This window comes from Bidens hawaiensis, unplaced genomic scaffold (assembly GCF_021521415.1).
Source record: "Bidens hawaiensis isolate Kalapana, Puna unplaced genomic scaffold, B.hawaiensis_p1.1 tig00018993_1, whole genome shotgun sequence".
NCBI classification, from domain to species: Eukaryota; Viridiplantae; Streptophyta; class Magnoliopsida; order Asterales; family Asteraceae; genus Bidens; species Bidens hawaiensis.
The window spans coordinates 26,276-51,272 of NW_027492888.1; the positions used below are offsets into that span (position 1 = coordinate 26,276).

A 24,997-nucleotide genomic window follows, 5' to 3' on the forward strand; every position below is an offset into this window, starting at 1 on the left:
AACAAGTTAGGCATTTAGCTACGAAAACAGCAATATCCTTTTTCATACCAGGCCACCAATAAGAAAGGCGCAAATCTTTGTACATTTTGTCAGCACCAGGATGAACAGAATACCGAGATTTGTGCGCTTCACTCAGTATGACAGAGCGAAGATTCTCATCATTGGGGATCCAGATGCGATTGAGATAGCAGAGAATTCCACTCAGATTAGGGACAAAATGCGCTTCCGCACCACACGCTAACTCGGCGCGAAGGTTGCCATTGCTGATCGATGCGCGCTGCGCGTCACGAATGCGTGATTCAAAATTGCTTTGAATCGGCGCGAAGTGAAGCTGCGTGCGCGGCAAGATACAGTTAAGCTGGCTGGGTTTGCGGCTGAGCGCATCAGCTACCACATTAGCCTTTCCAGGGTGATATCGGATCTCATAATCGTAATCGCTGATGAGTTCGTTCCATCGGCGTTGTCTCATGTTAAGTTCCTTTTGATCAAAAATGTGCTGAAGGCTTTTATGGTCGGTGTAGATGATGCACTTAGTCCCATAGAGGTAGTGTCTCCAGATTTTTAAGGCAAATACAACTGCACCAAGTTCGAGGTCGTGAGTCGTATAATTCTTTTCGTGAATTTTGAGTTGCCTAGACGCGTAAGCGATAACCTTGCCTCGTTGCATAAGTACACAACCGAGACCTTGGTTGGAGGCATCACAATACACGACAAAATCATCAGTACCCTCAGGTAACGCTAGAACAGGAGCTTCGCACAACAATTGCTTGAGCGTCCGAAAGGCTTCTTCTTGCTTCGAGCCCCAAATATACGGTTTGCCTTTGTGCGTTAAAGCTGTTAAAGGCAAAGCGATCTTTGAGAAGTTCGAAATAAATCGCCGGTAGTAACCAGCTAAGCCCAAAAAGGAACGGATTTCGGTAGGAGTGGATGGCGTAATCCAGTTCTTGATTGCTTCAATCTTGGATGGGTCGACATGAATACCCATCTTGTTTATAACATGACCAAGAAACTGTACTTCATCCGACCAAAACTCACACTTGGAGAGTTTGGCAAAGAGTTGCTCGGTTCGAAGCTTTTGCAACACCAACCGAAGATGTTGCTCATGCTCGGCCTTGGTTTTAGAATACACCAGAACATCATCGATGAACACGATCACGAATTTATCCAAGAAAGGCCTACACACCCGATTCATTAGATCCATGAAAACGGCGGGTGCGTTGGTTAAACCGAAGGACATGACCAAGAATTCAAAATGGCCATAGCGGGTTCGAAAAGCAGTCTTGGGAACGTCCTCTTCGCGGATACGCAACTGGTGATAGCCAGAACGGAGATCGATTTTGGAGAAACAAGAGGCACCTTGGAGTTGGTCAAAGAGGTCGTCAATACGCGGTAAGGGATACCGGTTCTTAATGGTGAGCTTGTTCAGCTCGCGGTAATCGATACACATGCGAAACGAACCGTCTTTCTTTTTAACGAACAACACCGGAGCACCCCAGGGCGAAGAGCTAGGGCGAATGAATCCTTTAGCGGTCAACTCTTGGAGTTGACTTGCTAATTCTTGCATTTCAGCAGGTGCAAGTCGATAAGGAGATTTGGCAACGGGGGAAGCACCAGGGACAAGATCAACACGAAACTCGACTTCCCGAGCGGGAGGTAAACCAGAAAGATCATCGGGAAAGACTTCAGGAAAGTCACGCACGATGGGGATTTCAGAGAGTTTCTTCTTTCCTTCATCGGGTTTGACCACATGGGCTAAGAATGCAACACATTTCTTCCGCAAAAGTCTTCGGGCTTCAGAGCATGACATCAGTTTAAGACCGTTAGATGGTTTCTCGCCGTAGATATGAAGATTTTCACCATTTTCCCGAGGAATGCGAATCAACTTTTTGGCGCAAATAACTTCGGCGCGATTTTGCGAGAGCCAGTCCATACCGATAATCACATCAAAACTTCCAAGAGGCATAGGAATGAGGTCGATTAGAAAATCGTTTTCGTTAAGGTTAAGCGTGCAATCTTTGATCACGGAGTTTATTAAAATAGTTTCACCATTAGCCAATTCAACTGAAAAGTTTTCGTTTAAGTTTACTCGCGGTCGCGCGAGTTTTTGCTCAAATGCGCGAGAAATAAAACTTCTATCGGCGCCAGTATCAAAAAGTATAGATGCATATTGTCCGTTAAGTAAAAATGTACCATTAACCACGTCATTATTCGCTTGCGCTTGGTGCGCGGTTATATTAAAAGCTCGTCCGCGCGTCACTTGGTTCGAAATTTGGTTAACCGGATTAGCTTGCGTAATTTGTACTTGCAGTCTCGGGCACGCGTTCCGGAAATGACTGGGGTCACCGCAGTTATAGCACGACCTGGGTCGTGGATTAGGGTATGTTGGTTGTGGGTTTAGGGGGTAAGTTGGTGGTGTTTGCGCGATTGGGTTGGCGGGAAGGATTCTACAGTTCTCAGCAGTGTGACCAGTACGGCCACATCGGTTACATTGTCGACACGGGACTTGAGTTGGATGGTGAAGTCTACAGGTTGGGCAGAAGGGTTGGTTTCCTGTATAAGGTTTCTTAGTTGATGGGGCAGGGAGTGAGGGAGTGGTTAAGGCATAGTTGTGGACTACAGGGGGTGTTGGGTAGGTCGACAGTGGGTTAGGCGCGTAAACTGGAGGTTGGTAGGTGGGTTGCTGGACAATGGGCGGGCTGGTAAGCGCATAGGCTTTGCGCCTGCGCTTGGGGTTGTTACGGTTTGAGGGTTCTGGTTTGGTTTCTGTTGGTTCTAGGACAGTCTTGGTGGGTTTGGTCTTCTCAGCTCCTCGCAGGAACAGGGTTCCTGCCCTGACATGGTTGTCGCTGAGCACAGCGGCCAACTCGATGGCGTCAGAGAGGGTTAGTGGGTTCCTGGCCCATACAGACAGACCTAAACAGAAGAAAGGCTTAAGGTCTAGCGCGAGAAGATTCGAGCGCACGCGCGAGGGCGAAGGCAGACAGAGGACAATCCTTAGCGCGCCGCGGGAAGAACTATTATCCTTAGCGCGCCGCGGGAAGAATTACCATTCTTAGCGCGTCGCGGGAAGAACTACAAATCCTTAGCGCGTCGCGGGAAGAACTACAAATCCTTAGCGCGTCGCGGGAAGAACTACCATTCTTAGCGCGCTGCGAGAAGAACTACAATTCTTAGCGCGTCGCGGGAAGAACTACCATTCTTAGCGCGCTGCGAGAAGAACTACAATTCTTAGCGCGCTGCGAGAACAGCTCGCCTCGCGTATCGCAGGAACAACTGGTCTTCACGCAGGCTTCCTTGTAAGGAGTCTGGCGCGTGGAGCTGCGCAGACAACCTTAGGCGGGAAGAACCAAAGGACAAGCAAAGAGTTAAGAGAAAAAGGGAGTTCAAGGCGCAAGGGTTAAGCAGAGGGGCGGGACGGCGACAAGAGAGAAAAGAGAGGCAGGACGGCGACAAGAAAGAAGAAGAGACGGGAAGGAATTATTATTAGTAAGTAATATAAAAATATATATATATATATATAATTTATTTAATGTTAAATTTACAAAGATTAATAAACAAATTTTAAATCATAAAAAGAATCGGATTCGAAAACGGGTACCTGGGTCGGGTCGGATCGGGCAGTTGTCACACTTGTTAGATATACCAAAACGGGATTTTAACGAGTGTTCGGTTTAGTCGGTTCGGGTCTTGATAAATAGTCAAGTCCGAACCCGACATTCCAAAGTGATACATGTCATGAGATAACTCAATAAATTTAAAAGAAACTTAACCAAGTGTGTAGTTCTATTAGGAAGAACCTCAACGTCCGTTAAGCGAGTGTTTGGCTTTGTCGGTCCAACCTTGTTATAAGATCAAGTTGGATCCGACATACCAAGTATTTTAAGAAAACATTTAAAATTAGTCATAAAATATTTTTAGAGAAAATGTGAGATTCGGTGGCTCAAAACACACTAGTGTGTCTTAAGTGAGTGAACTCGGTTTAGTTCGGTCTTAGTTCGGTCCTTGGGCCACCCCACCCCACCCCGGACACGCCGCGCCGCGCGGTTAGGGCAGAGGGCTGGTCGCGCGGCGCCTAGGGTCACCTGCAGCTATATTTCGGATTTTTTTCTTGTTGTTTTGTGCCTTGCTTGCTTGTTTAACCAACCTATTTGCATGCAAACATGAAAGAGAACCTTTGAAAGAACCCTTGACCCCTATCCTATATATACACACCCATCTCCTTCATTTTTACACTTGCTCTTATTCCAAATTCTCTCTCAATTCTTAAGATTTAAAGGTTGTTCTTCATATTATTTGTAGTTTGACTTCTCAACTCAAACTAACCATAGTCTTTCATTTTAATCAACTTCTTAATACTTGAATATGATTGTACAACATATATATAATATACATCCCTTGTTACCTTTGGTGGTTACTTTTCCGGTCTCGGTCGGTGAAGTTTCGGGCCTCGTAAGGCAATGCTTCAAGAAGGACTTTCGAATACATATGATAAAGAGATGCATGCATAGTTTTACTCGTACGACATTCATTTATTTTGTAAACGTTTCCCAAAATATGTAAATGTTTGTGTAACACTACAACAATGGCAGACCCACAATTGTGGGATGACAAACCAAACCACGCAGATTTTGTATTGGTTGGATTAAACGATTTGATGATTTGATTCAACTTTAAATTATTCTAAAATCATAGGCAGGTATTAAAATGATTTAAATGATAGAAATGAAACACAATTAGACCAAACGCAGTGGCTCGTTTATGAGTCCATAACGCATCCTAAATGAGTAGCACACCACCTCGACCCCTCGTTTTGGCCCATCTCGTTGTATCATTCGTTTTTAAGGTGTTCGGGCCAATTCCTTAATGCACCAATGGAGAAGAAGCCCCCCCCCCACACACACTTACCAATACGCACGTCATTATAACACATATACATAACTATATATTAAAAACACGTAAATAATAAAAGTTAAAACCAATAGTCTTGTTGACATGATCGATTCAAGTTCCAAACTGGGGCAAACATCCCATTTCCCCAAAATAAGATCGTCAATCAAACTATTTGAGTCTTGAATCAAAACACACCAAAAATGACTTGTTTTGATTTAAATGGTTTGATCGTTTTCTTTTGTATACAAACACCAAACCTCTAATCAACGGCGAATCTGTGTATGGGCCAGGGGCACCTGAGATACCATCAACTTTATTAGTGAAGCACGATTTTATATTTCGTATACGTCAAACTTGAATATCCGTCATCTACCTATACTAATAAAAGAAAATAATTCTGAACACATGATATTCTAAGGTTAATTCTCACTATCAAATTCCCCTCAAAATCATTTCTCTATGGAAATGAAAAAAAAAATGGTTCTAAATATAGTATTGATTATAAATTCAACATACTGTAGGAATTAGTCAATCTCCATCAATTAAATTATTAATGCCATAAGTCATATTTTAAACATACCTAATATAAAAAAATTAATATAATAATTACGTGTCATAAATATATTTTCTTTAAGATTGAAATATATATATAAAAGAGTTTATGTTTAAAGAGTACATTAACATTCAAATTTTTGAGATATCTTCATATTGAAGAAAGCTATAATAATTTTTTTTACTTTTTTACAAATATTTAGTCTTAAAATCAAAATTTTTTTTTCCATTTTTTATATTTATTATAAGACTATTGTAATAGTTAAACAGTGTGTTTATAAGGACAAAATGAAAGCTGTTTAAAAAGGAAAATCTAGTGTCTTTTTTGTCTATGGCCGGGTATGGAACGCATAACATTTTTGTAAAAGACTTTAGCTACATTTTTCACATCGAAAGGCCGTTTTAATGTTGCTTTTAGTGGCATTGCTAATTATTTTATACCGATAGTAGAACAACTCATTCTCAATTTAAAATTCAAATATATTTGATAATATAAAACAACTGTATTTAGGGATGAGCATGGGATGGTACCGATATCGACCGGTACCGATCCCGATTTTCCCGATCCCGAAAATTGGAATTTCTTGGTACCGGTACCGAAATATTCGGTTCGGTACCGGTACCGGGATAGTACCGTTACCGAGGGTAAAAAATCGGGAAATACCGGTACCGTACCGTACCGATCCCGAAACTTAAAACCATGGTACCGATTCGGTACCGAAGATACCAAATCGGTACCGATTTCGGGATCGGTACCGGTACCGATTTTGCTCCTCCATAACTGTATTTGTAATAATTTTTTTTATATAATATAAATAGACTTAATTATCTTTTTTTTATTTGTATTAAATTATTTATTGTAATTTATATATTAATTTATTTCATATAATACATGGATTTTTAAAGGTAAAAGAACATTGTAAAGTTTACAAAAAAAAAAGTATAATAAATGAAGTTTAGAATATGAAAACAAATGCTTTCTGGTAGGAATATGTCCAGTGGCAAATAAAATAGAAAAAAGAACCAATAAAAGATATCCACGTGTACCCGTTCGCAGCTTGACCACATGTTCCATTTTGCCCTAAAATTCTCATTCATTCAACATTACATAAAGCGACCTTGGCCCTCTTTACAAAACCCTAGCTCTCTCTCTGTCCAACAACTTTTGTAAAAAAAACTTCAATCGGCGAATCGATCTGCAAATGGCGTCTTTCGCGGAGGCTCCAGCTGGAAATGCCGCCGCCGGCGAGAAGATCTTCAAGACCAAGTGCGCTCAATGCCACACCGTTGAGAAAGGCGCCGGTCACAAACAAGGTCTCTTTATCCTTTCATTTCCGATTATATAGATCTGATGTTTTTGTATCTATTATTATGATTCTGTACATGATATACGTGCTATAGATTTCGTTTGATTTTGAGGTGTTTTGGCTGATGCGTTGAATCTGATTGATTTGTTATTTTGTTTGAATTAAAACGGTTAGGTTTATTCGTTAGGTTATGTTACAGATTTGTGAAACACGAACGATGAGGTGTTGTGACGGATCTAGGGTTATTTTACGGGGTACAGATTTTTGATTTGGTATTTAGTGGAAAATTAATATTGCTTTGTGTTGTAAGGGGGCAGATTTAACGAGTTCTCCACGGGTGTATTCTATTGTCTTAACATCATCAAGCTTTTTTAAATAATATAAGCTGTAGCTTTTCAAATTATAGCGATTTTTTTTGTTTAAGCCGTTCTGTAAAGAAGTTAAAAGAGTAATCTGTAGAAGAAGAATTTTTTTGTTTTTAGTTTTGCTTCAAATTTGATTAACAACTAAATGCAAAATTGTTTTGTTTTCGTTTAAAGGTACGACTTGATTCTTTGTTGAAGATGCGCTAACTGGTTCTGTTTGTAACTTTTTCAAAAACTTTTGTAAGAAATTAAATTAGTAAATTTCTTTTACAAATTTAGTATAACTGATAACCTTGTAAAATTTTATTTTGCATCTTTTAGTCTTCACAGCTTTTGTGAATTTCAACTGGTAGCATAGTTGTCAATAGCGAATAGCGGTAAATAGCGAACGGGTTACCTATGCGCTACATAGCGAATAGAGGTAAATAGCGACCGCTATTTTATATTTAGCGATAAAGGAGTAGAAAATTTTTAAGCAAATAATTAGGGTTTATATTCACAATTAAGCTTTTACGATGGAACTTGTGTAAGGTGCAGTTGTTTGGTCGATAAACAAGCCTAAAATATAGATTTCTACATTTTTTTATATTAAAAAATAAAATAACAATGAAAAAAAACCTAAATACTGCTATAATCACGCTAAATGACCGATATTTAGTATATAGCGGCCTATAGCCGCATCGCTACGTAGCTCGCTATAGCGCCCGCTATCACCGCTATTGACAACTATGCCTGGTAGCAATTCACTTTTGTGTAGTGATTAATGTTTCAGATTTTTTTGGTTTTAATTTGAGATACCAAAACTGATCAATTTATCTGAAAGACAATATTAGAGTAACTTGACTGTCGTTTTTTTAAGAGAAAGGATTAATACTGTATATTTAAGAGTATTTAATCAGCTATCATATGTATCGTATTTTAGACCAACATTTTTTTCTATTGTCTTTGATTTCACATTTTTTATGGAGATTTTTTACTTTGTACATTTTAAGACATCTTTAAAGTCTATCTGTTTGTCAGCATATGCGTTGGTGCATCAATTTGTGTTTTTTGTGTGCCTTTCAATAATTCTTATGTTTGAGCTTTGATCTTTCATCTGTTTGCAACATATTTCATATGTTTCAAACATATGTGAATATACGATGCAAAAATGTTATGTTTCTATGTTAGGTATTTGTTTTCAGAACCACCAGCGGGGGCATGTATGATATAAGTTTTGCCAAACATGTGATTCACTTTTTTTAATCTTAGTCTGTCTGGGTGTAAAAAGTAACAAGGTTAAGATCATAGGTTATAAACTTATAATCTGTTATGAAATTTGCAGGACCTAACCTAAATGGGCTATTTGGAAGGCAATCTGGAACTACTGCTGGTTATTCGTACTCTGCTGGTAACAAGAACAAGGCAGTTATCTGGGAGGAAAACACTTTGTATGACTACTTGTTGAACCCTAAGAAGGTATGATTCACATTATTTTCCGATATGTATGATCTTAGAAGATCTTATGAATCAAATCAAATAAAAACATTGTTTTTTATTCCTTTGTTTTATGCTTTGCTAAATTGGTGTATGTATGTTTAATGCAGTACATCCCTGGAACAAAGATGGTTTTCCCTGGACTGAAGAAGCCACAGGAGCGTGCAGATCTCATTGCATACCTGAAGGCATCCACAGCGTAATTTTTTCAATTACGTGTTTTAACACCATTTTGAAGATCTCTTGATGATTTCTGTTATTAGGAGACTACTTTGGATTATATTTTGATTAATAAGTGGAGGACATGCATCAAATTTTATTACTCCATTTTTGTTTTTTCAAATGGCAAGTGCCTTATTCATTAATAGACGGAATTTACAATGCGTCTGAAGTGATATGTTTTACACATTATATGCTTGTTTGGTTAGTAAGTTTGGTTGTTTGTTTCTTTCTGCTTCTTGGAATTTACAATGGGCGCGCAAACCCATCAACGTGCCCCTCGCGTTCGAGGCAGTTTTGTTCTTTTTCTTTTAAATACCGAGGAGGCTTGCGAATTAAGACTAAGGATTATTTGGGGAGGAAAAAAGACCAAATTGCCTCTCATGTGATGGGTTTAACGACATGGCTTAACGGGGTTAGTGTAGTCGTGCTTAATTGCAGGTGAAATGAAACCACATGGACGAAAATCGCAACTTTAAAACTATTAGATTAAAACCGCAGATTTAAACAAACTACAAAGACGAAAACCACTATATACACTTTATATTAATATTAATTAGGGCATTTTACGTCATGTGGTGCTCAGCCAGTAAAGTGTGCGTTTTTGTTTTTTGGGGTAGTAGTGTTATAGCCCAACTTATACACACACACACATATATATATAGTATATATATACCACACACACAAGAATATAATAATAATAGTATCTTCAAAGAGTTGGCTGGCGACAAAAAGCAATCGCCCAACCCTATCGCCCAAGTTGTCGCCCCGGGGGCGGTGTCTCGCTCTATTAACCCCTTGTAGCTCACTACACATCGCCTTACCATCAATAAAAGTCGATAGCAGTGTTCTTACAACCAGATTTGACAACGAATGACTAGCTCAACGGTCAAACCTGTTATAAAAAATTATAAGCATTAATATAATTACAAAAAAGTATATGTGTATCTATCTAGTACAAAACAAAACATTTCAAGATAACGATTTCAATTATGTATCTCCAAAAACCAAATTCCTTCTTTGTCCCCTTACTAACTCATCGCCGGCTCTACGTTAGGAGTTCGAGACGACATGTTTATTAACTCGCCGTATCCCCGCCATGTTAGCTCATAGTCCGTCGTCTCACAGTCAAATTAGCTCAAAACTCCATATCATGTTAGTTCAAAACTCATTGTCTTCCCACCATGTTAGTTAAAAAAATTCTATCTTATCTTTACTAAAAGCATGAATCTTAAAATAATTTAAAAAATATTTAAATATTTTTAATTTTATTGGTTTTTAAATTCGTACATATTGGATTTTGGATAATAAAACGATTAAGAAAACATTGCATACCATCAAAATCATTTTATGTGTACGTTATTTAAATATAATTTTTTAAGCACCAAAATTTCAATCAATCAATCAATCAATCATGCCCAGTAAAATCCCACCGACAGCAAAGCTATAAGTAGGGTCTGGGGAGGGTGGGATGTAGGCACACCGTACCTCTATCCAAAGGAATAAAGAGGTGGCTTCCAGAGAGACCCTCGGCTCTAAGTACATGTGTATGAAGCAAAATAAAAGCTAATAATAAAAGAAATAAAGGAAATCAAAGTTTAACCGTTATATAAAAACTACTACTAATTATAATAATATTAATAATAAGATTACAGTTTAGCAGCTATATAAAAGCTAATAATAATTATAATAATAATAATATATGTAAGGGAAATACCATGATGGTATGTGACCTAAATAAGTTAAGTCTAAGCCCTAAGGTATTCAATTCTCTCTAAAAATCCTTAACTTTAATTCTACTTCTCCACGAATTCCTATCCTCAACCATGTCCTCGGAGAGGTTTAGGTCTATCAAATCATGCCTAATCCTCTCATCCCAAGTCAATTTCGGTCGTCCTCTACCCCTCCTCCCCTCTATAGTAATGTTTTCTACGGATCTAAAAGGATTCGTCGTCTGTCTTCTCTTTACATGTCCAAACCATCTCAATCTCCACTCTCTTATCTTGTCTGCTATGTTCGCCACCCCTAATCTCTCGCGAAACACACCGTTTCTTATTCGGTCTAGCCTTGTGTGCCCACACATCCAACGTAGCATTCTCATTTCTGCTACCTCCAACTTCCGCACTTGTGCCTTCTTGATGGCCCAACATTCTGTTCCATATAGCATTGTAGGTCTAACTGCCACCATATAGAATTTTCCCTTTAGTTTAGTCGGGAAACTCTTGTCGCACAATATACCTGTGGCTGCTTTCCATCTACACCATCCTACCTGAACTCGGTGGGTCACATCACTGTCTAATTCCCCATCGCCCTGTACAAATGATCCTAAATACTTGAACTTCGTTACCTACGGGACCACCTGCCCTTTAATTGTGATCTGTGCGTCTTCATTGTCGTTTATCCCACCAAAATCACAGTGGAGGTACTCCGTCTAAGATCGGCTAATCTTTAAACCTTTTGTCTCTAAGGTTGTTCGCCACTCCTCAAGCCTCATGTTTAGATCTAGTTTTTTCTCAGCAAGTAACACAATATCGTCTGCGGACATCATGCACCACGGGAGAGTCCCCTGAATCGACTTTGACAACTCATCCAAGACTACTGCAAAAAGAAACGGGCTCAACGCTGACCCCTGGTGAAGACCTACCTCTACAGGAAAGAAATCAGTATCCCCCACTGGCGCACGGACACTTGTTTCACTCCTGGTATACATATCCATAATTATCTCTATGTATTTCCTGGGTACTCTTCTACCCTCCAAGCACTCCCAGAGCACCTGTTGTGGCACACTGTCGTAGGCCTTTTCTAGGTCAATAAACACCATTTGTAGATCACGCTTCTTCTTCTTATACTTTTCCATTAATCTTCTTATAAGGTGTATTGCCTCTGTGGTGGAACGCCCCGGCATGAAGCCAAATTGGTTGACCGTGACCTGAGTTTCTCGTCTAAGTCTAACCTCAATCACTCTTTCCCATAGCTTCATAGTATGACTTAGTAGTTTGATTCCTCGGTAGTTACCACAACATTGGGCGTCTCCTTTGTTCTTATAGATAGGAACTACAACGCTGCTCCTCCACTGGTCTGGCATCTTACCTGATTTGAGAATACTATTGAACAGAGTAGTTAACCACATGACTCATTCCTCCCCCAGACACTTCCACACTTCGATGGGTATGTTGTCTGGGCCAACCGCCTTAGACCTTCCCATCCTCCTAAGTTTAAGCACCAAAATTTATTAAATTTAATGTTTAAGCTAACATGGTGGGGGAGACGATAAGTTTTGAGCTAACATGATAGGAAGGCAACGATTTTTGAGCTAACATGACGGTGATACGATGAGTTTTAAGCTAACATGGTGGGAAGACGGCGAATTAATAAACATGTCGTCTCAAACTCTTAACGTAAAGCTGGAGACGGGTTAGTAAGGAGACAAAAAAAGAATTTGATTTTGAAGATACATAATTGACATTTTTTTAAGAGACATTTTGAGATTTTTTCGATAACATTAACAATTAAGGGTGTGTTTGGGATTGCTTATTTAGGTGAAAAAGGACTTATAAACTTATGAAATTTTGAAAAGAAGTTTTTAAAAGAATATTGGATTAGCTTATGTGTTGGGGAAAACCAAAATGACCAAAATGGACACTCTTATTTAAAAAGAGTGTAATGAGGTTTAAGGGTGAGAGATGTGTAATAGGTAAATCAAACTCATTAAGTTAATAAGTTGCATATTCTTAATTTTTCAAAACCTCTCTATTTTGCCTTCACCATAAGTTAAAATCCATAAGGTCTTATGGTTTGCCAAACACCTTATACACTTTGTTAACTTTTCAAAAAGTTTATAAGTTATAAATTGATGAAAATAAAGAATCCCAAAAAACCTAAAAGACTTAAATAAATAAAATATGGAATTTAAAGTAAAATTAATATTAAATGGAAAAATCACAAATCAAATGAAGTCCAGTTTCATGTAGGCACCACCACCGGCATCTGATCAGAAACCCATCCGATATAATTACACGACCAAAATGCAAACTACACCAGACTCACAAACCCCACAACAATGCGACTTCAAGATCGGCCAGCGAATCCACTGGGCCGGAGACTACCGCCGCATCGGCACCGTCAAGTACTTCGGACCAGTACAAGGCTATTCCGACACCTGGGTCGGCGTCGATTGGGACAATTGCGACGGCAAACACGACGGATCAGTCAACGGCGTTCGCTATTTCAATTCCCAGTTCCCCAAATTAGCTTCCTTTGCTCGCCCACATAATTTAAGCTCCGGCGTATCGCTGTTACAAGCCCTAAATATCCGATACCGAACCACTTCTACTAAAGAAGAATTGGGTAAATGTTTTGAACTGTTAGGGTTTTAATTAGTTGGTAATTTGGTATGAATGTATGATTGGTCTTTTTGTTTCATGTTTACAGATGAAATGTATGTGCTTTCTGCAAGTCATAAACGAGTGAATGTTCAGTTAGTGGGTACTGATAAGATTGAAGACATACTGGCGCGGTTCGATGAGTTACCGGGTGCTTCGTTGTCGTATTTAGGGGTTAGCTCTCCTGGGGACCCTAGTGAAATCAGCAAAACTCTACCAAGTAAGTTTCAGCTCTTTCGTACAAACAACAGCATAAAATTGTACACTAGTGTGAGTGTCTAGGCCGTATGGATGTATTATCAGTATTCAGTGGTCACATTGGTTGTTCTTTGTTAGTCAAACACATCATATAGGCTGGTATGATTTGTTTCTCATACGACCCGTATGGCGTATGACCATTTTTTCTTTTTCATATTGACTCGTATGGACTATACGGCCTTTATGTCACGTTAGTGATGCTCCTTTATACGGAGTTAATACTGATCTGATTTCAAATGTTCTAAAATGCACATCCAAACACCTCCAAAATTGGCACCGCTAGTTCGGTTTTAAATTATTTTTCACAGTATTTGGATGTGAATGAAGGCCTTTGATGACTTATGTTATAGGTCACTGGTGTATAAAGGTTATTTGTGAAATGTGACATGTTTAAGATGCAAAATTTGATACTTTTTCTTTTTTGCTATGCCGGTCTGGTTGCCCCTAATCTTGTGTCATTATCATTATGCTTATTTCTTGCAGATTTAAAGGAACTCGATTTAACTGGAAACCTGCTTTCCAAGTGGCAAGTATGTTTTCTTGCTTACATATATACATTTTCATGGTTTTAAGATCTACTTTTGGTATCACGAAATCTTCTATTATTATTGTTATTAAGCTGAGTAAACTTGTGTTATGTTGCAGGACATCGATGCTATATACAGTGGGTTGCCAGCCCTTACAGTGCTTAATTTGACAAACAATAGAATGTCCAATGATGTAGTGGGAGTCTCTCACTTAAGGAATCTTCGCCTATTAGTCTTGAATAATGTTTCCATTAATTGGTCTCAGGTCAGTTATGCTTCCCTAGTTTTCTTTTGACTTGTTAATATGGTCAATGCCATGAAAGTTACTTGCTTTGCAGGTTGAAGTTCTTAAAGAATCATTGCCAGCCGTTGAAGAGCTGCATTTAATGGGAAATAAGATAAAGGAGATAACGGTTTGTAACATCCTCATCTTTATCATGTCCATACCTCAAAATTGGTCCTGCTGCGTGATAGTATTATTTTACGTGTTTCATTTACCCAGCCCACATCATCCAAATTTGTACAAGGATTTTGTTCTCTGCGGGTTCTTAACTTGGAAGAGAACTGTATATCCGATTGGGGTGAAATCTTGAAGCTTTCACAATTAAAATGGTATTAAAAGCAATAATCTTTTTACTTACTGGCTTAAACTGTTTTAAGGTTTATATGCTGATGCTAATCCTTAAACATATGGGTTCTGCTTTTAGTTTGGAGCAGCTTCAATTGAGTAAGAATAACATAGAACGCATTTGGTACCCCACTACAGACGACGGGCCATCTAAGCCTTTCCAGAATTTACGTTGCCTACTTATTGGTAATTAAATTTTCACTACATAAGTTTTTTTTTCATTTTTTTTGAAACGTCTTCACTATATATGTAACTTGCTCATCATGTCGACTAATTTATATTTTACACTGCTTAGGAGGTAATAAAATTGAGGATCTAGCTTCCATTGATGCGTTAAACTCTTATCCAGCCTTAGTGGTAAGGTTGTTTATCTGTTATGCTTAACGCACCATATTCTTTATCCTTTCTTAATTTTCTTAAACTTAGTGTACATTCAACATTTACTTTAAGTAATCCGTTAGTGTGTTATGCTTGCTTTAAGCTTTCAGTGAAATTCATACTTATTGATGTTTCGTTTCAAAGTGCAGGACATTAGATGTTCTGAGAATCCAGCAACTGATCCAAGCAGAGGTGGGACTGGAAGATATGCTTTGATTGCTCGTTTGGCAAAAGTTAAAATATTGAATGGCAGTGAGGTAAATTCAAGAGCATATAATGCATATTTTCATTTATAGTTATTTAATTTTAACACGTCTATATTATTGCCACTTGTCAGATTACCCCTCGAGAGCACAAAGAGTCTGAGATTAGGTAAAATCAATACTGTAGAGCTGCATGCATTAGAATTAGGACTACAGTTATAATGTTGTAGACCTATTATTTAGATAAGAAAAATATATATTACTTATTTTTATCTCAGGTATGTACGCCTGGTAATGTCTAAGCCACATCAAAATCTGGAAGAGATCAAGAGGCTTCACCCAAGGTATTGTCAAAGCCGCATCAAGCATATATTCATTGGAGTTTTATTCATATTTCTTATGTCTAGTTAAAAAATTGATTTAAGTTCTATGATAAAGTCATTAAACAAACCTAAGACAACTAATTTGAAAGTCAATTAGGTTAAGAGGAGAGAGTTAGAACCTCAATTATGAGATGTATGAGTATTAATGTACCTGTTAGGAACAAAAGGCACACACTCGACCAGATGTTGCTCATGCCGTTGGGGTTGTTAGTCGGTTTATGTCAGATCCAGGAGAAAAACATTGGGAGGCTGTCAAATGGATACTTAGATACTTGAAGGGTACTCAGAAGATGGGGTTATGTTTCAGAAAAAAGGATGCCATACTCAGAGGTTACACAGATGCTGATCTGGGTGGTTGTAAAGGGACGTTCAAGAGCACTACCGGGTATGTTTTCACAGTGGGAGGGACAGCAGTTAGCTGGATGTCTAGACTTCAGAAAAGTGTGGCTCTGTCAACTACAGAAGCAGAATACATGGCTGTTGCAGAGGCCAGCAAAGAACTAGTTTGGTTGAAGACTTTTCTTGAAGAATTAGGAAAACAACAACCCGACTACTCATTGTACTGTGACAATGAGAGTGCAGTTAAACTTGCAAAGAATCCAGTGTATCACGGAAAGACAAAGCATATAGGGATGAGATATCACTTCGTGAGGGGGTTGATCAGTGAAGGAACAATCAGTCTGAAGAACATCCCAGGTGCTAAAAATCCAGCTGATATGTTTACCAAGTGTGTGGTGCTGGATAAGCTGAAGCTCTGCATAGCTTCAGCTGGTCTCCAGGAATAATGTTGAGGAGACAAGGGTAATTAGGATGGTTTGAAGATCAGGAGGGATTTTCATTTACAGAAGTACAGAAGAGATGGTGCATTTCTAGGTCCGAAGACACCAAGTGGGAGATTGTTGGGCGATGTGGTATCCCCGGACCCACATTTAGACAACTGCATATTAAAGGAGTTAGGGAGGTTATTTTTTTAGCCGGCCCTAACCCTATTGGGCCCAATAGGGTTAGGGCCGGCTAAAAAAATAACCTCCCTAACTCCTTTAATATGCAGTTGTCTAAATGTGGGTCCGGGGATACCACATCGCCCAACAGTACCTCCTGTACATCTAAAGTAGGGTTATGCTTTATCTAATGGTGAATGGGTTAAACAGGTTAAGCTAAAGGATTCGACTAGAAAGTAAACACGTCTAGCAAGTCAAATGAGTTATCACCCATAGTAATAACACAGTTGTAATTATATTTAACACATCAGTCATATATAAATTTAGAGAAGTGAATAGTTTTTATGTGAGTCAGCTTAATCCATCCCGCTCTATTTTGACCCGTACTTACATATTTACCTGTTTGATCCGAACCTGTTGTGACCTGTTACTCAACACGTCTGAACCACCCATTTTTCACCTCTAATTGGTACCTTGAGAATATGTCGTTATAGAGTGATTTCATTCAGTTCATCTGCTATATCTTCAGTTATATTATTTGTTATTTCTTTATTTTTTTGGTAAATTAGATTTCTTAATTCAAACTAGAACCTATTGGCTGATAAGAATCTATATTGGGCAATGTGACCAATGAAACTCCTAGCTATCGTTTTCGTTGTCAGGGCCAATCCCACTTTAATGGATATGTAACCTTGTCTGGATAAATAGTTTAGTTTGGATTATTAAAATCCAATTTGTCGTTTTTTTTGTCATAAAAGGTGAGGAGGGATGAGTAAATAGAATATAGATCGTGAGGCTGTCTCATGAGTAAGAAGCTTGTAAATTTTGTTGCAAAAGTTAAAAAAAAAAATATTAGGCATGCATGTACTACGCAATTGGTGACAAACCTTCATTCACAAAGATCCTTTTCTATTAATTTATTTTTGTGCAATGATCCTTTTACTCATGTCATCTCGAGTTTGATATTAGATTCACTGAGCTGAAAGCATTTCATGGAATCGAGGATGAACGACCTTCAAGTGGTCCTACAGGCCCTCAGAAAATGGCTTCTGGACTTATTAGTATGAACCCATTTCTTTGATTTGACATTTTGAACAATGTTGTCTTTGACAAATAGTCAACTTTCTTTTAACCTTTGTGGCCAAATTAAATTGTTTGTTGCAGCTGTTACTCTGAAGTGTGTTGGACCATCAATTTGTGAAAAAGCCCCAATAACAAAAAAGTTGCCTGCAACCACCACTGTAATTATTTGTTGTTTTTTTGTTTCTGTTATTATCTTTTTTGTTTGTTTGTGTAAACTGTAATGCGTTCTAACTATAATAACTTGTTTTTGTAAGGTTGGCAAGCTGAAGACTCTTTGCTTAAGCTTCTTCAAATTAAAGTTTTTTAAGCCAAGATTATATCTTCAAGAACAGGTTTGACTTTATAAGCACTGATCTGATTTGATTTGGAATTCCAAGCATCTTCATTTTGTGTTTGGTTGATTTGCAGGGTTCCCCGCTGCATACATTGCTTGATGACGACATGGCGTCTTTGAACGATGCAGGTGTATGCAACCAATCAACCATTTTGGTAGATGAAGAGTAATGAAATACAGCATCCCATGAACAATTTTAGGTAATGAAAGCCTGATGTTGATATTATTGGTTAAGATGTGAAAATAGGTTGCTATTTTGATATTAACCATGCTACATGCTTCTAGGTTTTATGTCGAATAAGTATCAAAGCCCTTATACGCGCAAAGCCGATCGCTTTTTTGACTGTTTCATAAGAAATTGAAGTAACTGGAGCATTGTTGAGCATTGTATGTTTGTTCAGTTTAGAATAGAGGTGCACAAATTGGGTTCAAATGGAAAACCCGAACCGGTTCCAAACCGGTTTTTTCACACCGGGTTGTAAAATGGCACCGGTTCCAATCAAGAACCGGTTTGGTTCCCGACCCGAACTGATGCCCAGATATGCGAACTTTTAAGAACCGGGTAGGGTATGAACCGGAACCGGTTTTTACGTAAAAACCGGTTCCACCGGTTTTTTTAAAATTTAAATATTAGAGCCGTTAGAAACCGGTTCCAACGGCTATATAGCCGTTTTTGACCGTTGGAACCGGTTTTTTAACTATAAATAGGTTATTTTCTTACTATAAATAGCAAGGTTTGTTTGTTTACTTGTTAAACCACTTCCAAAACTATAAAACACACTCCAAACCACAATTAATCTTAAACCGACAACAAATGGCAACCAATGATGACGTTGTTATGGTGATCGAAACAACAAGATGCCCCGATGTTTGGGTTCATTACGATTTGTGTCTCATGACCGACTCACATGAGTTGGCACGTTGCAAATATTGCTCGAAGTTTCTTAAAGTAGGGTTCAACTCGACATTACGAAAACATACGAATAAGTATTGTCGAGAGAAAAGAAGATTGGAAGCTAAAAAAACGGAAGTGGGAGAGTCGTCCGGCTCTACAACCCAAAAATAAGTATTCCCGGATTAAAACGACGGACTTTGTTTTTTATGTTTTAGTTATGTTTAGTATCGTTTATGTTTTAATAATGTTTGTAATAGTTAGTTTTTAAATATAGGAAACAAGTTATATATAGGTTTGTAATAGTTAGTTTTTAATGGAAACAAGTTATATATAGGTTTGGGCATCAAAAACCGGTTCCAACGGCTATATTACCGTTGGAACCGGTTACAACGGATCTATTGTCTCAAAAACCGGTTCCAACGGCTATATTACCGTTGGAACCGGTTCCAACAGCTAATTGGTGTCTAAAAAACCGGTTCCAACGGCTATATTACCGTTGGAACCGGTTCCAACGGCTAGTTTGACTTTTGTTTGACCCTTCAAAAAAACCCGTCGGAACCGGTTTTTCCGGGTACGAACCGAACCGGTTCCAATTAAAAACCGGGTAGGAACCGGGTTGGAACTGGTACTGACATACAAATAGGAGAACCGGGTACGATTTTCGGGTACAAAAATACCCAAACCGGGTATTGTTCCAACAGGGTTCGAACTGGAACTGGTTCCGGTTCGGTTCCACCAGTTAGGTTCTGGAACCGGTTTTTTTGTGCACGTCTAGTTTAGAAAGTGAGATAGCAAAAAGTTTTGGTTTGTATCATCTCTGAACCACTTACATATCCAAAACATGTGTTTTTAATTATACTATGGTGTACAACATCCTGTCCTAAATGATCAAGGTAGAAGGAAAAAAGAACTGAGTTTGGATATATGTAATACACTTGTATACCATAGCACAAAACAAGCCTTCCCAAACAAACACAAAACTAGAATAAAATGTAAACAAGACAATAAAAAAAAAGGTTCTAAGTAAAGACTATACAAACATATGTGAACCCATGTAACAAGTCAAATCAAGTGGTGTCTATTTTGCTGTGTACCCCTGGAGCCGTTGACCCATGTAAGCCATATGCCATGTCAACGCCACCAATGTAAACATATTCAGTGCAGATGAATATGCGTTCAGCTTCTTCAACCTCTCATTCAACTTCAAAACATCTTGTCTGCCAACCCCTACACTCCTCGCAGCATTGCTCCCGTCCGTCATCCCGTCAACGCCAACCCCTCTCCCATTTGCAACAGACCTTACCACCGTATCACCACCGCCATCGAATGCAACTGCAACCCGAGCCCCTTTCCCAATCCCTATCGACCTCACCACCGTAACACCATCACGGTCAGCCATCCCGTCTTTAGCTGCAGCCCCTCTCCCTTCTTCCTTCTCTAACTTCATTCTTCTATACACCGCCTGCGTGAACGAATCATAAACATAACATATTATGACAAGTGTTTTAATTGTTTTTCCTATAATGTTTATATCAAAACAGCAGTCAAACGGGCAACAAGCCTTTTTGAATTGCAAAACTCTAATAATAAATCTTTTGAAATATAATGTTTAATAATCGGATTTTGAATATGTTCAGCATACAATTTCTAGTATTTTGGTTATAAATTTATTCGGTTTCGGTTTAACTCGAAAAATGAGCACCCCTATAACTACAACAATCATACAAATTGTAAAATTAAAGACTTACGTACCTTGGTTGCTTTAGGCTCCAACCATATCATGTTAATCAAAACCATCAAGAGTGCAGAAACAAGACTCATCACTGAATGAAGTCCTCCGTTTCTTTCGGAGGTGCTGTGCTGACCCGCAGCGAGGCAGAGATGACTAAGAAACATGGAATATGGCGACGACAACAGCATGTCGTAGAAGGAGATAACAAGTGGAGCCAACGACCCACTAAGACTAATGTATCTACAACTACATCCCCGAGCGGCAGTCAAACGGGGGCGTGAATGCGAGATGCCAGCGGAATGATCGGCCAGACAGAGGCTAGGGCTCCTTCCTTCCCACCGCGTCCTTCCTTGTGTGTCGGAGATATAAAGCGAGTGCACCGGAAAAGAACGGGAACTGGGTCGATCTATTCTATGTCGAAGCATCAGAAGCATAACTGCACACTCACGATCTTTGCCGACAGATAGGAGCATTCGGTGGAACCGGTGAACCACACTTGCTTCTGGATAGATGTGTGGGACAGAGGGCTCGTGGTACCTGCTGCCCACCCCCCTCCTCTGCTTTGAGTACCGTGTGAAAGTCTGAAACAACCCAATCTTGCTAGCCAAAGACTCGGGCTTCTGACCGACTAAATGCCCAAACAAAGCAGCCGAAACACAACACGCCATGGCTCGAAAATACACCGGGTATATCCTACTTTGCACCACTCCAAACATCTGCCTCGGAAGATACCTACCCAAAACATAGCTCGAAACAAACGTCACCCACACACACATCCCGTACGCGGTCGAAAACCCGAGCATATGAACCAAACCAACCATCGAACCGATCTTGTCGCGAAACAACAAGTACCGTATAACATCATATACCACTTCATTTAAACTTTTGTCACCTACTTTTTTCACGGCTTCTTTGGCTTGCTCCTTTACACTTTCCGCCTTCTTGTGCACCTTACCTAGTGCAACCGGTCACGTTTCTCGATATATCTTCCGCAATTCTCTTTGGCGAATCGATCACATCGAAGTCTTTCGACCACCCGTCTTTAACAACAGAGACCATGTTTCCAAACAGCTTCTTCGTTTTACTAACCACGCCATTTTTCGCCTTTTCGGAAGCTTTATTTTTCGCCTCACGCGGGCTATTCTCCACCGCTTCGTTTAGAACCTCCTTCGTGTGCTCTTTCACTTCTTGCTCCTCATCCGCGACCCCGTGCGCGCCTTTCGTGACCGCGTCTTTCGTCTTCTCTAGCGCGCTTACCACTTTATGCTTGCACTTCCCATACGCGTCACAAACAAGGTCTCTTGGACCCGAAAACATTCTGTGTGGCTGTTTCTCGGTATCGGAATCATCCGGTGGCGAAATCGACACTTTCGTGGTGCCGTCGGCTTCTTTGTCGTACTCGACCACGACTACACGGTGCCCGTCTTTCGAGATCACCTCTTGGTGGACATGTTATGAGTGTGGTTAGAACAAGAACAATGGCTAGTATCTTCTTCTTGTTGTTCATCATGTGTGCTTGATAATATAATTATTTTGTGATTTAGGATTTGGGTGTGGGAAATAACTAAGAGGCAAAGGGTGTTATGTGGGATAAGTATGCGCATGCATGGCGGTGGTGAGAAGGTGAAGCGTGGGGTGTTGCACTGCTGCATGATGCCAGTGAGTTACACATGTCTACGTTTTAAGGATTTGCTTTATTCCATGCTTCCGGAAGCTACTCGTGGTAGAAAGACTATGGACAGGTGGAGTGTAACGGAAAATAAGTTAGTATGAATCAACAGTATTATTCATTATTAAAGATACGGAATAAAACTTGTATAATTATAATACCAGATAACTATAACAGCAAATATTATTATAGTATTGCAATTACGACTGGAGACGGGTGGGTCTAGACGGGCGGGTTTGGGTAGCGGTTTGGGCTAGGCGGGTTCAGGTTAAGTACGGGTTAGAACATGCTAGCTAGGATTGAAATGGTCGATTTAAAAATAGTTTGATTCGAGTCCGGACGGGTTCTGGTTAATGGTTACAAGAGGTTGGGTTAGAACAAGTATAGGTAAGGTCTTGGGTCAAAACGAGTTGGTTTAAAACATAGGTTTTTGAAATTATTGTGCATTTAAGCTTTGTGATTAGTTTTCGACATTGGTTATGCAAGTTATGGCTTCGGTTACTAATGTGTCTGTGTTTTAAGTATAGATTTTTTAAAATTATATTTTAAACAAATTTCAAGGTTTTAAATTTATAAAAATGGTTATTATTTTAACTAAACTCTCACAACCGGCAAAAAACTTGTCGTAACATTTTATAGTTTAGACAAGAACCAAATATTGAACCATTGACACAACTTCCTCTTTTCAACCCTTAATATTATTTTATTTAATTTTTTTGGTATCATAAGCTACACGATAACCACTTAACTAATACATGTCGAATTTTTGTTACTTTTATCATAACCCATGCGTCTGTTGATATTGATAAGTCTTCAACTTACTCTTTATTGATAACTAGATTTTTTACCCGACGCGTTGCGCGTGGACAGTTGGAATTTGTTTCTATACCGGTCGCATTGCAGAGGCACGTTAATGTGGATTCAGTTAGCATGGGTTGAATATAAAAACAGATTCGTCAAATAAACATACTAAAATAGAAAAAAAACAAAAATAAAAAGTATCGGCACTCGTACAACGTATTATAAAAACAAATAACATATTTAAAACACTGTTTATTCTGTCGGTAACAACCGGTTGTTGGTAAAACCCAGAGTTATGGCAACTAGTCTACGCGCATTTGTTCAGTTTTGGTTACGTTCGTAATTGTACTAGAATTAGATCCAAAAAGACAAATTCGTCGAATTAACATGAAAATAAAATATAAATATTTAAGACAACTTTTATTCGGTTGGTAAAATCCATTGTTGTTATATCTTACAACAACCACTTCAAAATTTGTTTTTGTTAAACGGGATAGCGTCGTAGATACTGATGTGGTGTTAAGAACAATAAATGAAAAAGATGAGAAAATGTGATATGCCCCTGTTATCTTGTGCCTATGTTGAAACCGGAAATGTTTTAAAGGTTCAACATTTTCTTTGTCAATATGCCTGACATCTTGAAAATGATGAAATTTTTCAGGGTCGGTCCAACTGTACTTGGTATAGCCATGGTGGCAAAGGCTAAGGACTAGGTCTTGATGTGGCAATCCGTTCATTAGAGCATCTTTTACAATACGATGAACAAAATATCAGGAAGGCGGTTCCATTGGCTCTTGATTTACTATCTATATCAAATCCAAAGATGCATGCTATGGATACACTTAGTCGACTCAGTCACGATGCAGATACACAAGTTTCCATGTCAGGAGTTATTTCATCAGGGTTGATAGGTGCAGGCGTCAATAATGCTAGAATTGCTTGCATGCTTCAGAGTTATTTCTACATAGAAAGAAATATTCATTTCTATGTAATCAACAAATGCTTTTATATTTTTTAGTTACGAGTTAATAAGAACATTATTTATATTTTTATTTGTTATTATTTTAGGTGCGAATTGCTCAAGGTTTTGTTAATATGAGGAAGGGTTTGTTGACTCTTGCTCCTTACCACTCAGAACGATTGACTTGTGGTATTATTGCACGCTTGTTTTGGTATGAAAGCTATAATTTTGGGAAAATATTATTACTCACCATACTTTGTAGTTCTTGCTATGCAGGTTTGCAGTGTCACATGTGTTTAAGCTTACTCATTTGACCCGTTAAAGGCAGAGTACAACCGAAATTGGCTCGTTTGATTATAAACCAGAATGCGCTAATTTATGATTACTCTTTAACAGCCTAGAATGTTGCTGAACGTGGATGAAAATCTGAACTTGTATCATGACCGGTTCGGGTGGGTCAAGTTGTTGATGTTGTGGGCCAGGCTGGCCGGCCGAAGACCATCATGAGTTTCCAGACCCATTCCACACTTGTCCTCTTGGCTACTGGAGATAGAGCTTAACTTGCAGCAGAGAAATATTACATCTTTACGTTGTTGTTTTTTATTAATGTAAAAGCATGTTTTTTTTTGGTATTGTTTTGATGACTGTTTTTTTGTGTAGGTATATTTCTTTGTCTCCCATTTTGGAAGTTTGTTATTTTGAAAGAGAACCCATATTACATAGAAGAAGCGTAGACCGTTGGATTTACGAGATACAGTGCAAAATAGAAGTTATGTGCTTCCATGGGACCGAAGTGTGATGGTAATGGAGTTTTATGATCCTGGCTTGAGTTTTGAAGGTTTTTCCTTACTTGTTGGATTTTTTGGTTTATGGTCAGATTGTGTTTAACGTCGATGTTAAAATATATTTATGTTCTTCGGTTAGCTTTGTGACATTATGAGCTTGTATACGAAACACTGATTTCAACCAATGCTTTCTCCTTACGAAGTAGATGTTTATTTTTGTCGAAACAT

At 38.8% G+C, this 24,997-nt stretch overlaps 2 protein-coding genes and 1 pseudogene across 3 annotated transcripts; all 3 read left to right on the forward strand.

Moving 5' to 3' along the window:
* The first annotated feature begins 6,541 nt into the window (after positions 1-6,541).
* On the forward strand, positions 6,542-9,037 carry LOC143557504 (cytochrome c-like). The gene is made up of 3 exons (XM_077046565.1): positions 6,542-6,756; positions 8,439-8,572; positions 8,701-9,037. Exons 1-3 carry the CDS (start codon positions 6,645-6,647, stop codon positions 8,791-8,793), a joined length of 339 nt encoding a protein of 112 aa, XP_076902680.1. The 5' UTR covers positions 6,542-6,644; the 3' UTR covers positions 8,794-9,037.
* A 3,763-nt stretch (positions 9,038-12,800) lies between these two features.
* Positions 12,801-18,292, forward strand: LOC143557510 (tubulin-folding cofactor E-like). Of its 2 annotated transcripts, XM_077046571.1 has the most exons (16): positions 12,801-13,156; positions 13,241-13,411; positions 13,933-13,979; positions 14,095-14,241; positions 14,315-14,389; positions 14,479-14,588; positions 14,684-14,790; positions 14,900-14,961; positions 15,132-15,239; positions 15,320-15,354; positions 15,464-15,529; positions 17,479-17,570; positions 17,674-17,750; positions 17,847-17,924; positions 18,001-18,126; positions 18,212-18,292. In XM_077046571.1, the coding sequence occupies exons 1-15, from the start codon at positions 12,835-12,837 to the stop codon at positions 18,094-18,096; spliced, it is 1,593 nt and encodes a 530-aa protein (XP_076902686.1). In that variant the 5' UTR covers positions 12,801-12,834; the 3' UTR covers positions 18,097-18,126; positions 18,212-18,292. The 2 variants fall into 2 exon arrangements, with proteins under 2 accessions (XP_076902686.1, XP_076902685.1); XM_077046570.1 differs by lacking the exon at positions 18,212-18,292 and having other exon boundaries at positions 18,001-18,167.
* Positions 18,293-22,031: 3,739 nt separating this feature from the next.
* Positions 22,032-24,718, forward strand: LOC143557516 (26S proteasome non-ATPase regulatory subunit 2 homolog B-like; annotated as a pseudogene).
* Positions 24,719-24,997: the final 279 nt, after the last annotated feature.

Coding starts and splice junctions, on each gene's coding strand:
- LOC143557504 (XM_077046565.1), top strand. CDS start 6,645: ATGGCGTCTTTCGCGGAGGCTCCAGCTGGAAATGCCGCCGCCGGCGAG. Junction 6,757..8,438: donor AGGCGCCGGTCACAAACAAG/GTCTCTTTATCC, acceptor TGAAATTTGCAG/GACCTAACCTAAATGGGCTA. Junction 8,573..8,700: donor ACTTGTTGAACCCTAAGAAG/GTATGATTCACA, acceptor TGTTTAATGCAG/TACATCCCTGGAACAAAGAT.
- LOC143557510 (XM_077046571.1), top strand. CDS start 12,835: ATGCAAACTACACCAGACTCACAAACCCCACAACAATGCGACTTCAAG. Junction 14,589..14,683: donor AAGCTTTCACAATTAAAATG/GTATTAAAAGCA, acceptor TTCTGCTTTTAG/TTTGGAGCAGCTTCAATTGA. Junction 15,240..15,319: donor AAATATTGAATGGCAGTGAG/GTAAATTCAAGA, acceptor GCCACTTGTCAG/ATTACCCCTCGAGAGCACAA.